This window comes from Diachasma alloeum, unplaced genomic scaffold (genome assembly GCF_001412515.2).
Source record: "Diachasma alloeum isolate Michigan unplaced genomic scaffold, Dall2.0 Dall_scaffold_00336, whole genome shotgun sequence".
NCBI classification, from domain to species: Eukaryota; Metazoa; Arthropoda; class Insecta; order Hymenoptera; family Braconidae; genus Diachasma; species Diachasma alloeum.
Genome location: NW_021680475.1, coordinates 701,095 through 719,672, shown reverse-complemented (window position 1 = coordinate 719,672; position 18,578 = coordinate 701,095). Strand labels below are relative to the sequence as shown.

General features: G+C 37.6%; 2 protein-coding genes across 2 annotated transcripts in view; one reads left to right on the top strand and one right to left on the bottom strand.

Moving 5' to 3' along the window:
• The window catches only part of LOC107040506 (ankyrin repeat domain-containing protein SOWAHB), a gene marked incomplete in the record, with an annotated part of 115,781 nt that extends 105,922 nt beyond the window's left edge, over positions 1–9,859 (top strand). The window contains 4 exon segments of the mRNA XM_015260621.1: positions 1,955–2,027; positions 4,425–4,517; positions 6,246–6,418; positions 9,343–9,859. Of these exon segments, the coding sequence (XP_015116107.1) occupies positions 1,955–2,027; positions 4,425–4,517; positions 6,246–6,418; positions 9,343–9,627 (624 nt within the window).
• A 320-nt stretch (positions 9,860–10,179) lies between these two features.
• LOC107040507 lies at positions 10,180–18,374 on the bottom strand. The gene is made up of 3 exons (XM_015260623.1): positions 18,027–18,374; positions 15,794–15,950; positions 10,180–11,178 (listed from the first exon to the last, which is right to left on the bottom strand). Exons 1-3 carry the CDS (start codon positions 18,247–18,249, stop codon positions 10,776–10,778), a joined length of 783 nt encoding a protein of 260 aa, XP_015116109.1. The 5' UTR covers positions 18,250–18,374; the 3' UTR covers positions 10,180–10,775.
• Between the last annotated feature and the right edge of the window lie 204 nt (positions 18,375–18,578).

Sequence of the window (18,578 nt, the reverse complement as noted above, 5' to 3'; positions counted from 1 at the left end):
AATTCTAGTGGTAGCACGGGAAAAAAAGCGCAAAGTTACGCCCAGGAAAAAATTTCGGTGCCGGCACTAGAAATTTTATTGGGGAAAAATGTGAATTTTTCCCCGTATTTCTATGAAAATTTCTCAGAAATCGCCAGAGATTTTACCAGAAATATCAAGAAATTTTACCTCAACAGCACTATAATTTTTTACAGCCAGTGGATTGTGATTTTTTCCAGTACTCGTACTAAAATTTTTCTAGAAAATTTCTCTCCATGTAATTTCATCCAATTTCACATCAACTTATCAGGCTTTTAGAATGATTTCGAAGGCCAATAACGACATTTTACGTCAACATTTGGTTTGGAATGTTCCCCACCATAATTTCATCCGATTTTAACTTCTTTTTTGTAATGTTCCTTAGATGCTATAGAATGAAATTAAATATTCTTTCTTTCATTATCTCAAGTAGATCGTGAGAAAATAATTCTCCTCCTCATCAATCGAAAATTTTCAAGTTTTACAGTCCTTGGTACCCCCTTAAGGACATCCAAGGACTTTGACCGTTTTTTCTTCATTGGAATTCTTTTCAAAATTTGCGATCAACATCGGAGCTTTCATTCGAACCAGACTTGGTCTAGATTACCCAACATTTTGTCAAGATTTTTCGCCCCGACGGCCGCAAAGTGCACATCCCGCATCCATCCCGCTTCGCAAAATTCAGCAAATAATTGAAAAATGCAATTTTTTAACATTTTTCATATTTTTTAAAAAGATTTTTTAATTTTTTTTAGATTGTTATACTTCATAAACGATCAATTTTCCACTGTAAGGCCCGGTTGCACCAGCTCCGGGTAACGAAAACGTCAGATAAAAAAAGTAAATTTGGATGTCCGATGGATTATTTTACTCGGGAGAGTCTCAAATTTATCCCAGGAACAAAAAATAAAATTTAATCCCAAAGTTAAATCAGTGTTAATTCAAATCGGGCAACAGGGTAAATAAAAAATTATCCTTCAGGTCAAATATTGAAAAATTATGACCCCTACGATATAATTGACCCCGAGGATAAGTTTTACACTGAGATTTAATTGGGTATAACAGGGTTTGGTGCAACCGGGTCTATGATTCTCTTTTCGAAATCGAAACAGTTTGTGGGTCGTGCAAAGCTAGATTAGAATCGCCGTTTATCGGGCCTATCAACATAAATGTAATTTCCAAGATGATGATTGATCTTTCCAAATTTTCCTCATGCAACTTAATTTTCCTCATGCAACTTAATTTAGAAACTAACTCTTTCAAAATCTCCAAAACCATAGCCTAGTCAGTACAAAACTATACATGGTATTTGAATCTCAAGCGAAATAGTTTTTATCAATCGTAGAAACTGAAAAACTCCAGTTAGAAATCCTGGGAATCGATTCAGTCGGCACTGATGTCCAACTCTCTCGCAACAGCGATTAATTCAAAGCGCCCACGTTCACGGTGGAGACAATGAGAGCCATGGACGCCACAATTACAATGAATTTGTCCACGAGAGGGAAAAGAAACAGACAGGTTCCGCCACGATATACAATACCAATACTTACATATGTTTTCTGGAGACTGTATACATGTAATTACAAAACCTCGATACATGCGGGAAAAAAAATCCCATTCCCGCGCACCCCGTTTTCTCGCATTGGCTGGGACGAAAACATTCGTGATATCACGCGGAAACGTAGATTTCACACGCTCCAGGTAATATTCATAAAACGGTTTAATTATTAATTCCTCATTGTCTCTCACCTCTTACGCATATAACTGAGACGCACGTCAGACACGCAGGGGACTGTAAAATGTAGACAGAAAGGGGGCCGCACTTTATTTCCCTCCATCTCTTGTCTTGTATCCCTCCTCTCCTGTATGTACCTCATGACTCTGTTTTTTTTATTATCATCATTGTTATTATCATTCGCTCTCTCTTATTTTCCAGGGATACACGGCACTCCACATTGCAATGCAGTTCGATCACGAGAATATTTTCAATTTACTCGTCCAGGTTTACGGTGCGTATGTGACATCTAATGCAACTATGTCTGGCACGAGTCGTTAATCATAAGCGATTGCGTAAAAAATGTGAAATTGTAAATTTTCTGTACCATTGAGTTGAGGCTAGACAGTACGACATTGCAAGGATCATGGACTTGGGTGGGGTTGTTACAAACAGAATTTGCTCAAAGTAAAACGCCGACACTGGAGTCCACTTGTCAACTATTATGACAGGCAGACCATAACTTATAGTATTTCAATATGACATTCCAGGAATTCTAGATAATGCGAGATTATGCTATACTTGTCAGCATCCCTTTCTAAGTTGAATGGTTATTTATTTTCATTTATGAGAAAAAGTATATTTTCCTCATTACTAGATGTTTGACTTGATCTTCAAGTTTGTTTCCCATTAGATTTCTTATTGAAATGAAGCTTTGAAATGAAGAGTATATTTTGAAAATTTACAGTTTATTTATTTAAGAGCAGCAGAAAGGAGGGATAGAGGGAGCAACATGTGTGGATTATAGAAATGTAGTGAAAAATAGCTTAAGCATAGATGATAATAGCATAAAATTAACTGGAAAGAGAAGAATGAAATGAGCTATCTTCTCTCGAAAATATCTTGGTTAAAGTAGTCAAAGTATCTTTCCATTTGCCACTTCAGCTCCATTGCGTCGGTAGGATTTGAAATCTTGCTAAAAACGACTTTTGTTTGTTCACATTTTCCTGATACGCGAATGCCGGCTCTACCTTTCGCTTCTTTTGCCGCTCCGTCACCTACATCACCCCGCGAACAATTTTAATTCAGTAGTAGAGTAATAACTCACTCAGCTTCGCTGTTCCATAAGTTCGATTTTTGACAGCAATTCGGAATCTAGAAATAATGGCTCACTTATGCTCTTCTTATTCCAGCCGTAAGGCTGCGCTTCCCGACCGCGTCACGATAACAAATCATTTTTGACACTCGACCGAAAAAAAACTTTTTTATGATACTCATCTGAAAAGCGCACTTTTCAAAACGGTTTAATATGATAGAATGATTCATTTATTCCAACGGAGATTCGTTAACTATTAACGAATGGTAGAGTTGAATATGACCAAATGAATATTCGTTAATAGTTAACGAATGATTCACTTGAATGGCGAAAGTCAAGTCATACAAGACTTCTCAAATATACATTCGTTAACTATTAACGAATGGTAGAGTTGAATATGACCAAATGAATATTCGTTAATAGTTAACGAATGATTCACTTGAATGGCGAAAGTCAAGTCATACAAGACTTCTCAAATATACATTCGTTAACTATTAACGAATGAACATTTGGTGAGATCGAATAGACCCTAACGTCCAACCAAGATCAATTCGTTAACAACTAATCCGTTCTATCAGTGCATGACATACGTAAAGTTCACGAGCCTAAAGCTTCGCTGTTATTACAAAAAAACAATCACTTTACCCACTACCGTTCCGATCATTGAACTATCATTCCGATCATTGAATTATCGGCAGGTATCATGAAAAATAGGATGTGTTAGACGTCCGTACAAAAAAGTGGAACTTTACGCACTAGTAACACAATATACTATTCTAGCTCATCTGATTGTAACCGTCGGCTGCGGGTCGAACTGAAAACTCATTTTGTCAACAAAATTTCGTTCGGTTTAGCGAAGAAATATTATATTACGATACAAATGGAAAATAGATATTTTTGTCACAAGGCCGAAAAAAGCTGTTCTAACGAGTGTGAGGTTTGCAGACCGAGGCGAAGCCGAGGAGTGTAATCACACCAGTCGGAGGTTTTTTTTTCGGCCGAGTGACGAACATAAGTTTTCTTCACAATGTCCGTAAACGGCGTTTGACGGTCACGAAGTGAAATTACGTTTTACGGACAGTGCGATTAAAAAATAGTTATTGACGCGTGTGAGGGTTACTCCAATCACACTCGTCAGAAACTACATTTTTTCATATATATCATACGATATTTTATAGTACTGTTAAGAGAAAGGCAGTTCTTTGCGAAGCGTGCAAAAAAGTGTCCTTTTGTCCCTTCTATCATAAAATACTATTTCAGCCTCTTGACAAAAAATACTCTTGAAGTACTTTCCTCAAAAAAGAAAGGAGAGATCCAGCAAAAGAAGGCTCCTCATCAAAATTCTGCCCTCTCCCTTAAATCCAGAGATATTTATTGAAAATTCATTCTGAAATTGAATCATCCTGTCTTACCCTTTTAGTACTGAATCGAAAGACATCGAATGTTGATCTCATCCCCATATTTCCTCAACTGGAAAATAAATCAATTCACCTAGCACCATCAATTCCCCAGTATTCATCAGAGAACCAAATCTATCAATTCTCCTTGACCAATCGATCTCTGATAAAACACCTTAATCTCATTCCCCTAATGTAGGAGCCAACCAGGAGATTCGGGACCACAGTGGGAAGAAGGCCAGGCAGTATCTGGCCTCGCAGGAGGCTGCGGTTAGCCAAGATACCTTCCGAAGTGAGTATATTCATTTCTCATACTCTCCTCCAGTAGATTAACGCAAAAGAATGAAAAAATCCCTCTGCAATCGGATTAGTGCACTAGAAAGTTCTGTGATTAAGGACTTCATACGTACGTACACGCTGGGTAGAGTATGGCACATGAATTACCATATTACACAGATGCATATGCATAGAGGAGTCAACGAGAAGATTGATGAAAGGGAGTCTACTCATGATTTACTTAATAATGTCTGGAGCTTCAATTCTCTCTTCATATTCCAGACTTCACAGACTGTATAATACATTATTTTGTTTTTTACTGTATTAAACTGAATGAGAATGGGGTGTTTGAAGAATGGTGAATGGGTGGGGTGTTTATGATGTTTTACTGTTATGAATTTCCATTTTGGGCCTTTCGATTTTAATTCTTCTGTTGTAGGGATTACTGCTGCCGTATCATTGAGGCAAGTTGAGAAGCACACTGCTGCTAATTTTATTTAAGTACGCTTTAATCACAGCAAATTGTAAGAGCATCCTAAGAAGTAACGTATGATGAATCTTTTTAAAACACATGTGGTAATAACAATGGGGTGTATCACTCGAACACGGCTATTATTAAAAAAGAACCATTGAATAACCTAATTGGTGCTTGTTTAACAAAAAGGCAACCGAGGCGAAAAAAAACCCTCGAATTATCACAATTCCTGAGTAATTATTTTCCACTTAATGCTGTAATACTTTATTGCCGTGAATGCACGTGTTCTTTTAACCCTAAGAGTATCTCTTGCACATAAAAGATGAAGGCGTCAAGTGCATACGAAACGCATAAATGCAAGAAATATATTCACCGGTGGGGTTACCTCGTTGTGTTTAATTATCGTTTCATCGTACCAGTGTTTCTCTTTGAAAGAAAATTTTTCCTTTCCCGGTGCTACTTGAGGATCTTGAGACTCAACATTATGCATCAAAGAGCGCGGCAGGGGCATATATCACAGGGGAGGCGGTAGTAGAAACTCCGCTAGATAACGTCCTATTAATTATTAAGCCGGCAAAAGCTTCCCTTTTGTTACTCGTCACGGAGGTGGCATGTGCAATTATTGTAACACCGCTAAATTCTACGGGCACGCGTTTTACACACTGAGCTCGCCGAGGGCATGAAAAAGAGGCGAAGCCAGTGGAAAAAAAAAACTTAATCGTATTAAAAAAATTCTTCCGCATGTGTTTGCACATAATGCACTCAACCCTTCTATGTCTCTCGTTTGGCGATAATGCTCACCAACTACGGCACACGCGTGATTTATTTAACTCTGTGTGTATTTAATTGCTCCCCTTCTTACCCCAGTGGAAGGGGCTTCAATTCACCGTAATTAGTTCCTTATCGTTCGCATCAATTAACAGAGTCAACAGTTTTTTTTTTCTTCTTTTTCACTAGCTACTCCTGGTTAGACAGCCTCTTATTGTATTCAACGATCCAACTCCCACTGGCAGTAATGACATTAATATTTATAGGTGTACATCAAGCATCATCCAGGAGTCGTCAAGATTTTTTTTCGCTTTATTATTTAATGCTCTATTAACCAATATATATGATCTATGTTAGCAGATTGACTTTCTCTCGTTCATTGTTGAATGTGTTCTTCCTGAAAAAAAAATAATCTAACATTACTCGGGTCCGTGTGAACGTTTAATGTCTCATTTCATTCAGCATTATGGTGTAATTGTCGTCTTGGTTTACATCTTGCAGAAATAAAAGCAAGGAAAAAGCACACAGAGAAAGATCTTGGTTTCCTACGAATTGGCTCATTGAACGTCCGCGTGAAACGTACGACGGAGGCCTTCAGCCAATTCCTGGGTGTGGCCAGTAGTGGAAATAATGAGAAGATTCATAAGAGTTGGGGATCTGCGGATAACATTCAGGTGAATATCTTATCTCTTCTATCAATATCGAGGAAAATCTACTTCATCACAGCTTCCGCGAAACAGCGTTGTACGAAACCTTAGTGTTCATTATATGTTGTTCACGAATGGTTTGAAGAGAAATTATGTTCGACATTCGGCCGAAAACAATTTTTTCTGTGCTAGAAGTATTTTTCTTTTCCTATAAAATACTTCGCTGTCACATCGGTAAGAGGAAAATTACTCAATATCATAAAAGTCCTTTCTTGGGGCAAGAATATAACATATCCAATCAATTCATTGTTGCGTTTCAGCCAAGAAATCAGTGCTCTTCGGTATGAAGTAGTATGATCGTACTTAGAAAATTAATATTTTTGTTTGGAATGAAATGATACTCTTGAAACGAAAAAGAGAATCTGAAATAACAAGATTACTTTATTCCTTCCCTTCCAACCCATTGCGATTGAGAGAAAGCGACGGTCGTATTTCAGGAAGGTTTGGGGGTTTTCCTTTGCGTGCAATCCGTTGCACTGAGAAAAAAATATATAATTCCGCCAATCAAATTCGTTTCAGACAAGCAAATGCCCGAAATTTCCATACAAAATCTCTCTATAAATTCCTGTCCGAAACATATTTGATGCATTCATATTTGATTGCATTCTTCAACACACCATTTTCTAGGAAACATGACCTATTACACAAAATAGAGTCCCTTCCTTTTGGACACACATGATATTCCGCTATAAGACCTTGTCTACAGAAATGGTGCTCCCCACATTCTGATTACAAGATATCGATATTGAATTCTAGCAAATGATATTATACCATTCCAATTACATATTGTGAAATCTGCATTCCATATTGTACAATTGAGACTTGTAAATGGTTAATTTATTGGGCGCAATTCGACATATATGATTCGAGAATGCGCATTTTTGAGAAAAATACAAAATCCATAAAACTCGGACCCGGATTGGTGGATTTTGTTTTTCTTGATCTCCACATGCTGTGATTATACCTGTCCAGTTTCTTATAAGAAATGAACTATTTACAAGTTAGAAGTATACGATGTGATACTCAAATTACGCAATGTGCACTGGGTTGGCATATTTTAGTTTAGAAAAATTTACCATGTATATTATGTTATTAGAATGTGAGGATTACAATTTCTGTAGACAAGGTCTAAATGCAAAACATCAAATGTGCTCGAAAAATGAAGAGACTTTCGTTTAAAACAGATCATTTTGTCGAGAAAATGGCCTGTCGGTATTAAAATATGTCCAATTTTTTTTTCATCCAATACGAAATGTGATTATAATCCTCGCTGTCGGCTCAAATTATAAAGTGACATTCGTCAGATGTGTTTTACATTAAAGAAAGGAATTTATATAGGGTTCCACATCTTTGTGACGTCATAGGAAATGAGTGGATGGGATTTGGATGGCGTTTTCATCGCCTGAAGACATAATGTACTATTTTGTTATTGGGCCGTAAGAAACTTTTCTGACAAATATGAGCTTGCAGCCCGAGCCGAAAGCGAGGGATGCAATTATATGAGCTAGAAAAGGTTTTTTTCGACCACGTGATGAACAATATTTTTTGTTATGGGGGTCATAGGCAGGGATTCACAGACGGAATGCCTTACGGCTGGAATAACAAAACTACTATTGTGATAGTATAGTAGATTTTATTCTAGGGTGAAGTAAATAGTACATTTCGATACGAGTGAGACGGAATTTTTACGTGCGAAGTTAGCGACCTGAGACTAAGCCGAGGGCTACCAATCACAGGAGCTGAAAATTCCCGTTTCACATGTGTCGAACAATATTTTTTATCACGCTGTGTAAAAAAGTAACTTTTTATGCATGCTTTGCTTCCCTAAAAACGTCCCTTTTCCACACATTGTGATGAAAAATACCATTCGATACTCGTGAGAAAAGTGTTTTCTGGCTCGTGGGATTATATCACTCGCCTTCGGCTCGTGCTATAAACCTCCCATGAGCCAAAAAACTCTTTTCTGCACTCGTAACGCAATATACTATTTTGACAGTGATATTACGTTCAGCGAGTGGCCGAACTGTGCATTTTTCGATTAGAAGTAAACGAAAAGACTTTTCGTTTACAAGTAACACGAAAAGGCACTTTTCAGCACGAGGTGAACATAGCACCAGTGTCAAAGTAGTATATTTCGATACGAGTACGGAAAAGTGTTTTTTGGCTCGTAGGAGGTTTATAGCATGAGCCGAAGGCGAGTGATATAATCCCACCAGCTACAAAACACTTTTCTCATGAGTATCGAACGATATTTTTCATCACAATGTGTAGAAAAGGGACGTTTTTAGGGAAGCAAAGCATACATAAAAAGTTACTTTTCTGTACTGCTTCTCACGATTTCTCGTCTGGGAATTGGTATTACATACTTCCCAAACTCGAAAACTTGAAAATCACTACAGAAAAATATTGTTCCCGGGCTGTTGCGATGGGGTTTTTTTACTCGTGTGGTTGGCCACTCCTCGCCTACGGCTCGGAGGCCAACGCCACCCGAGTAAAAAACCCCATCGCAACAGGCCGGAAAAATACTATTTTCGCACAGCGTGATAAAATTTCTTTTTCATCACGCTGTGACGAAAAGTGAACTTTTCGGCACGCTCCGCGTGCCTAACAGTCCAATTTTCGCCACATTGTGATGAAAAATATTGTTCGTAACTCGTGAAAAAATGTTTTTTAGCTCGTGGGATTATATCACTCGCCTTCGGCTCGTGATATAAACCTTCCACTCGCCAAGAAACACTTTTTTGCACTCGTTAGGAAATATACTATTTTCTCTCAGTGAAATACCACCTTCGCTGGGACTTTTGTCATCACAGATTATTGCCACTCGCAAGCCAATCGAATGCAAACTATTAGCATAAAATACAGAATTAATTAATGCTTCCGGTTTTCAGGAGAACAAAGTCATGCCTCCACCAAAGTACGCCCCAATCAAGAAACGCAGAAGCAGACGTGCCCAAGACTTCACTCCTTCTCGTCAACAAGCTGCTAGTCAACCCAGCACACCTCTTCCACAGACTAAAATAGTGGGAGGGGATAATCCGTCCAGATTAACAAAACGGCCTTCGTCAACCACTGCCGTATCACCAACTACTCCGAGAGCATCACGAGAACATGATTCTGATTCCGACGGAGCCTGCGGTTTCGATTCCGCCTGGCGAGGCTCTGCCCAATTGTGAATTATTTTATTTATTGCAGTGTTTAAAGATCTTAGAGGGAATTCAGGGAATTTTGTAAATCAAGAATCTAGTTAATTTTTAGTTTTCCTTTTCGAAATTTGATTGAAGAGTGAAATGTATTGTAGTGCCTTAGATATTTAGAGGAGTTTCGGTTGTTGAATATTTATAACTTCATGAGTTTTGCCTTGTATCCATTAGAACTCGTACTGATTATATCCATTATTCGCATTTACATGAATTATGATATTTATAGCTAAAAGTTAAATTATTCGTATCGTGTACTCTCGAACAGCGCTATCTGTTAGTGATAGCGCCGAATGATCATCACTTCATTGTAGATTTCATCTGATGGTACAAACGTGAAGACTTTCTACTCTACCAGCAGCCAGTGAATTTCATGCTTAAGCTGGTGCTGCCCCCTATGTACTTGAAAATTACAGAATATCAGTATCTCAGCGTTCACATTTAATTATGATGATATTATTACGTATTCTTTATAATTTCTCAAAGATAAGATAAGTGTATTGAAGAAATGAATAAGAAATTTATAAATACTGTGCATTATCTAATAGATTTTTTAATTAAGAACTTTACAAGAGAACTTATCATCAAAGTCTTACAAAATAAAAATGATGAGGCGAGCGTCATCACTACCCGTTCATTTTTTTTTCCTTAATCAGAGAAAACAAAACATGAAAACTCGTACGAAAAAATTTAATAGACAAACTAGCGTATTTACTACAAAATTCTATTGGATTTGCGCTTTTTCAGTAGGAATATTCATTAGAAAAGAGTTCATACGAAAATTCAATAGAAATTGATTTTTCCGTACAACTTATTCTATTGAGACATTTTCCAGAGAGATTCTTCGGCCTAAATTTTCTGGTTTGATTTTGCTAATTTCAGAAGGATAAGGAAGCCCGAAAAAAATTTGCAAATTTAATGTCGAGAAATTTTTATAGAAAATATCCCAGTGGAATAAGTTGAATAGAAAGATGAAATTCTATTAATTCTCAATAAAATCGGCAAAAAACTCGTAGAATTTCCAATGAAGGTCCAGTAGAATGTCCTAGCGAATACGGTAGTTTATTCTAGAAAATTTTTCCTGTTTGAATCTCGTAAGTAATCAAAGTGCCATAAATATCGACCTATGACCCACTCCTCGCGTTATTGTTGCGCAGAGCAACCGCTATAACCTGTTGCATATCTATTTTTACTTGCAGCTTCATGTTCTCCGGTACTAGCCGAAGGGAGGGCAATAGTGAGAGGAGAAACATTTTCTCGTAGTCCTCCTCGTGCGTTATAGCTCTCTGGCCACTGTGGGAGGAAACAACTTCGGGAATGTCGCTATCAAAGGGCCCCAGGGACGTCTCCGAGAGGGGATCAATCATATGTGAATTGGCAGCCACAGGCCCATTTGAGTGGTTCAGATATGATACGGTGGGCTGTGGACTGCCCTCGTAAGTAACGTCCAGTGACTCAGCATCCTCCTCACACATTACTTCCTCCGTTTTGTACTCGTTTGCCTCCCCATTGGTTATCGCTCTTCCCCTGAGATGACAAATTCATTCATTTTTATCCATTTTCCAAAAAAATTAGTGTATCGATTTTTGTCACTTCTATTCTGCCTATTTAGCAATGTACTTGTTTAAACCACCGTAAAAATTTCATCATTGTCTTGAAATTATTTTACGAACAGTTTTTAAAAACTACATAAATGACTGTTTTCATCACAAGGCCCAACAAATTTTTTTCTGCCGAGTGTGAGGGTTGCAGGCCGACGCGAAGCCGAAGAATGCAATCACACGAATCAGAAAAGTTGTTTCCCACCGAATGAGGAACATAATTTTTCGTTACTGTCCGTAAACGGCGTTTGACTGATACGAAAAAATTGTCTTAAATTTTTTTCTTCTAACAGTTTTTGAAAACTAGATAACAAAATTTCAAGATAGTATTGCATATAATATACTCATGACACTGTGTATGAAGTGACATTTTACGCACTCCGCGTGCGCAAACCTCACCTTCACACCCGCTGCGATGAAAGTGTTCATAATGACTTGAATGTTATGACATTTCTTATGACAAATAGAATATGTGACCATCACATTCCATTTAAATAGCGGTGGCAATATCAGACTCAAATTATGACATAAAAAAATGTTACATGACTGTCATAAATTTGTCATATGACAAAAAACAATGAGGGTCATTTTCACAACTGTCTAAACCCTTCCATGAATTTCCGGAGAAACGGACATCTCAAATTATATAGAGTAAGACTCATTTTCAAATGAATGAAATGATATCCCGTAGCGATATCAGTTTTCGAATGGAACCCAAATAGCGGAATTTAGAGCACCGCTGCGACATAATTTCGAATGAATAAAAAATTCAAAGACATCGAAGTGCATTTTCATTGTTTTCCTCTTGAAATACGATTATTTCTGCACGAATTACAACATTCATTTCTATTACACAGAGTGCAATAAATTCCTAAAATTACATTATCCGAGGTGCTCGATTGACCTATCTGTTTATCGAGCCCTATGTAGTGTACAGACTGTTGGATTCAGCCACACTTGATAAGAATCTGGAGAGAAAATGTAAGCAAACAATTGATTAACCCTAGTCTGGTCACCTGACGGGAAAATGCGACTTTAGTCACCTTCGCGGGAGAGTGCCGCCGTGTTCTTTAGGCCCCAGCGTTGCCGAATCCACTCTACACTTCCCGGGCGCGTTTAGCGAGTTCCCAGCAACGTCGCGCAACAGGCAATTTCATTTAACACGGGAAAAAATTGTTCACCTGTTGGAAATAATTTTTTCTCTCCCAGAATTAAGGATACAATATTGAAAAAAAAATACTAGAATTTTCCAGATACTTCAATTGACGAATTCAATTTTTCTCTAATTTTTCCGGTCACCCAGTCGATGGCAAGGTGAATAAAACGACGTGTTGTGGCAATTTCCTCGCATGGTGACCAGTCTAGGATTAATGTTTCTACGAATTGATGGATAATTTTCGGGGCACTATGTTACCGGGTGTCCAATGGAATGTTGCTGAAACTAATCAGCCATCATTTTTCAACTTATGGAGATAATGGAAAAAGTAAAATAGCTAGTAATATAAGAAACTTGGTAGTTTTTATTCAAGGATATTTTCATCATGATGGGTGATATTTGTGTATTTATATTTTAATTCAAATATTCATTTAAATGATACACAGTTTCGAAGTGTTCACCATCGCTATTGGAACAGCAATCGATTCTTTTTCGAAAACTGTATATAACATGCTTTAAAGTTTCAAGTAGAATGCCCTTTAACCACCTTTTTGAAGGCGTTAACCAACTCTTTCTTCTTGTGGATTTCCTATATAATAGTCATCTTTAATGTATCCCCACAAAAAAAAGTCACAAGGCCGGAGAGTGGGGGGTCATTTCATCCTTCTTGAGCGAATCAAGGGACGCAGTTGCGTCCCGTCGTCAGAAACGGGTGCGCAACTGCCTATAATAATAATAATAATAATAATAATAATAATAATAATAATAATAATAATATATATTTCACAGCCAACTTCCCCCTCCATATTCCCCAAAACCGTTTTTATTTTTTTTCTGTACAAAATTCACAAGGTAGCACATTCTGAGTTATACTTTAACTATAAAATATTGCTATAGATTCTCCATCGCAAATTTATCACATTTCTTCATGTTAAAATACTGAGTTCTTGAATTTATCACAGTTTGTAATATTAAAAATATATATGAATGAGATAGGTGCAATGAGTAAAAAAATCGTTTCATGGGAGAAAGCAATTGTCAATTTGCGACTTAAAATTATTCTCCAGTTTACGATAAGTTGCAAAGTGTGTTTACCGATATGTGTAAAATCTCCTAGAAAAATTTAAAGCAATTTTTTTTTGCCAAAAAAAATTGGTAAAAAAAATTTCATTATTATTTGGTCTCCAAACAGTTATGAAGTCGAAAAAGTATAGTCACAATAATGTGTGAAACCTTCTAAAAAAAAAAAAATTGTAACTAAAACGCCAAGAACGGGTGTTGTTTGGTGGAAGTTGGAACTCAGACATACCAATAAAAAAAATCGAATAGATGAAAATTATGAAAATAACAAAATCAAGTCGATAAAAATTCCGAGTCAATCCACTTGGATTATTTTATTGGTATTTCTGAGTTCCAACTTCCACTTGACAGTACTTGGCAGTAGTTTCTATTTCACCACTTTTTGTAGACGGAACAACACCCGTTCTAGGCGATTTCTTTTACAATTTTTTTTTTTTTTAGATTTACGCTATTCCAAACCAATGACTCGATTGACCATAGACGTGGTGAATGGTTTATGACAGACGTCACTCCGTCTTTCATAAAATGAAAATTCTCGATCAGGCCCCGTTTTCGCGCAAAGGGGAAGAATTTCGTCTCCAACAGCTCTTTATACCTCACCCCCGTAACAGTAGATTCAACAAACTGCAGGTATATAGCTTTCACTGATGCAGCTGTCCATACAGTCACTTTATGGGGTGCAGAGGCTTTGCTACCAAGGTATTTGGTTTTTCCGACCCCGAAAAACGAGAATTTTGATTATTGACATACCCATCCAACCCGAAATGTGCTTCGTCGAAGAAAATAATCTGATCTTCATGAATTTCTGCTCTTTCACACAATTCTGTCTTAGTCTTGCAAAGTTTCGCGCGCTTTTTCGTAGCACCCCTTGTTAATAATTGATGAGTTTTTATTTTGTAAGGATGCAGTTTCAAGAAATTTTATATAATAATAATGCAATAATATGCAGTGAAGATTTGCTAATTCCCAGTGCTGAAGCAGCTTTTCTGATTGAAGTCTTTGGATTTTTCTCGAAATATTTCTCCACTTCTGCCACTGTCTCCTCCGTCATTACCCTATATGCCGGGCCTGCAGCGTCATGCCTGCGGTCCTCAAGTCTACCGTACTGTACAAAATTGTCGATTACCCTATGAGAATAGTACGTTTTTGGAAAATGAAAATGATGAAACTAAATCAAACCACACGTAAGTGAGGTTAAATTCTTTTTTCATACCTTTTCAGAGTGTTTTCATTAGAAACTCGACGCGTTCCATACTTCGTACGGAACCCTCTATATGCATTGGCATACGCTTTGCCTCTAGAATAGAAGCACTCGATAAGATACATCTTTTCTTCTGTCGTGAGATGACTCATTATAGAGCACGAATCACTACTTCGATAGTGGCGTGTATAAAACTGCTATAACCTACGTATCAAGGGACGCAGTTGCGTCCCGTCGCTGAGAACGGGCGCGCAACTACCTATATATATTACCCACTCAATTTCTCCCTCCACGACCTTCAAAACCGTTTTTATTTTTTTCTGTGTAAATTTCACAACGTAGCACACTTTGAGTTATACTTTTTCTATAGAATTCTGCTATAGGCTACCCATCGCAAATATTACCACGTTTTTTCACGCTAAAATGAGTGAAAAATATCTGTCCAAAAAATTTTATTGTCTTTTTTTCATTATTCTCATAATATAATATTCAAGACAGATTATAGAGGTATTAGGAGTTGGCTGTGTTGGATGTCGTCAGTCCGACATTCAAAAGGAATTGGCGAACCCGCGTTTCAATACCACTCGAGATAAACACCGGCACCTGCTGTCAATTTCATGGAATAATTCTCGTTGGATTAACAAAAATGTGTTCTAAAAATTACTATTTTGAGAAGATAAGATTACTAACTATAGAGTCCCTACCTGACGGATGAGGGCAGAAAGGTGCGTTCAGTTTAAGCAACATCCCATTGGACACTCGGTATATTTTCACGAATATTCGTTTAATTCCTGACTTTTTCAATCAAAATCAAGTGTCTTTCTGTCGGAAAAATATCCGAATTGACTTCAAAAAGTTAATATTTCACATTTGACGGGATAAACATGGATAATTCGATGTTGATGGATGAGTGCCCCTTAACCATTCGAAAACTGGTGCCACCACGGTACTTTTTGCTTATAAATCGCTCCTATCGGACATAGAGCCTTGCTAAAGTCTTTTAGCTACGAGATCATAATTTTATCGAAAAAATACAGTATTATGTGTAGTTGATGCAATTATGTAATAGGAATTAATCGAGTCGTTGTTTGACACATCACTCACCTCCTAGCGTCGATTATTGGCAGCAGGAATGATAAATTTTTGAAATAAGCGTATGGCTTCCTCTTCCTGACACCTCCCTCCGCTGCCAGCTGTCGCGCTTTGAGTTCTTTAGTGAAATAATCCCGGATGTGTCGCCACTTGCCTCTCAAATTTTTCTCTGCAATAAGTCACAATGTTTTGATTAACATTAGAGAAAGGCTCTCATATTAATCCTGAATCATCTGGCTTTTATTGCGTGACGTTTCGTAACTCTATAGCGACTGTTTTCTTTAATCACTTATACCCTAATGTCGCAGAAATTGATTATAAAATCGAGGATTGTGTTTATGTAACGCCGGCTGTCGTTAAATTTGGGTAATCAAATTTTGATCATTTCCTTTATTGTGGGGTAAATTTACAGATACTGTTTTAGTATCAATATTTCTGATGTCACGAGGAAGATTCGAAAATAATTTGCGTCATTCAAAGAGAATTTTTATGAATTTCTTATGAAGTCTTATGTTTCAGTAGCGAAGTGGTAAAAGGAAATAAGTCAATTTTGACTATTGACCAGTTTTCAATCAATATCTCGGAATCTAAAGAAGGTAGCAAAATTTTTGTTATAAGCTTTTCTGTGGAGCCGATTGAGTGCTATAACAAATGTAATTACCAAAATTTCGCTATCTCCCTTAGATCCGGAAATATTCCTCAAAAACTCAACTGGGAGATAAGTTGACTTATCTCTTTTTACCACTTCACTAGTGGTTTCTACTGGGCTCATTCCGCCGATATCGACTCCAGGCTTTTTAGCAGGCAGGTTTTTTTCAATTGTATTTAGTACTTCATCAATGATAGAAAGGGAAATTGTTGTACGAATATTATTCTTCGATCCTTTAATCATCCAATTCCGTTTCTTCCCTTTCTGCTTCAGAATGGAAGCCTTGTTAATTATATTTATTCGGTACAAGAGGAACGCATTTCCCCGTATAGTCCATTCGCTAGGGGTTGAAAGGTATCCACTAAAAGGTCTGCGTATTGACTTTGGCTTTTTTTATTTTTATCATTTCAGAAAAATCAGAATTTGTTTGTTGGACTTCACCGAACTCACGCATTCAAACGTTCAAAATAATTTAATTGTTTAAATGCGCATAACTTGAGAATTATAAGTGTCGCAATAAAAGAGTGCGTACAAAATACTCGTCTCGTTAAGACGAATCCATTGATTTTGTACTCATATACTGATATCTCAAACAACAACGGCGATACATTTTTATTCGGGAGGCGAATGCGCGCCCGTGTGACGTGCGGAGAATGATGTAATGCATTCGCTAGGGAATGGTTTTGCCCTGAAAATAAGATCCACTGCTAAATTTGTTGATTCTGATTCTGCTAAATATGTTGCATAGTTTACCATCCGGTCAGGACAAAACCAATGGATTCGTCTTGACGAGACGAATATTTTTTGCGGACTTTTTTTTGTTGTGGTCCCAGTTTACAGTCACAGAGTTATGCGCTTGGAAACAATTAAATTGTTTATAAAAATGCCTTTTCCCACCCGGATGGTAAAATGACCTCACTTGCAGGGCAAAATCATAGCGAGCGTATGAACTACATCGTTCTCCGCACGTCACATGAGAGTGCGTTTGCCTCCCGAATCAAAAAAATGTATCTCCGTAATTCTTTGAGATATCAAAACGAGTCGAAAACCAATGGATTTGACCTGGCGGAACGAGTATTTTCGATGCAGACTTTTTTGTTGTGAGGCTTTCAGTTCTGGAGTTATGCGCATTTAAACAATTAAATTGTTTATAACCTTTGAATGCATGAGTTTGTTGGTCGAACAAACACATTCGGATTCTGCGACCCAAAAAGAAACATTTTTAAAAAAGCTAAAATCGACCCGGAGAGATTTTAGTGGATACCTTTCGACCCCTAGCGTATGGATTAGTACCATGTCAACGTTTTTCTCCATACCCTTGCTAAAAATTCAAACCTCATGAACAAATTACAAACTCGAACATTCGCATAATATTTAAATTTATTCGAAATAATATGTATTTTCCGCAGAATAAACCGTAAAGTTTGAATACTAAGGATAAAAAAATGCAAGCGCCATTGAAAAAAATTGTTTAGAAACCAGAAAATCAACAAATAACTAATATTGAAATACGTTCCGTTTCACCCGAAATCACTCTAGCTACGACATTCAAGCAACGTGCGCCACATGATCCCGTCTACTACGCAAGCGCATTACCCATCGTTTCTCTCATTTCCGAGTTCATGTGCTCCCAATCCTCGATTATGGCCGCTGCAACTTCGTTCCATGCTTTGGTTTTTGCGCCTCTGTCTCCATACAGATCGTGTCTGCAGTCGTAGACTATTGGCTTCTTTTTCACCTCAGTTATGAATTTCTCAACGTCAACCACGTGCGTTTCCGATAGTTGGATTACCTTTGGATTACTTCGACGGGCAAACATTTTACGATGCGGATAGCACAAACGTCGCTACAAACTCCCGCGGACTGGCCACAGACTCGTGTTATATTACGGAACGGCCTCACTGCGGCTACGATGCGGAACAAGTCGCAACGTTGCCAAGCGTACTAGCGGCGGGGGCAACATTGCTCTCGGCGTTTGCGTTTCCTCACTGCATTTTCATGTTGAAAACATTGTTGGAGAAAATTTTGTTGTTTTTTAATTTTGCGTGTGGGATAAATTTTGAGGTTGAGAAGCGTATAGTGAGCCCTCGGCCACTCAATTATTCCACTTCCTGTGACCACTGCACGGCAATTACGTTTATTAATCCG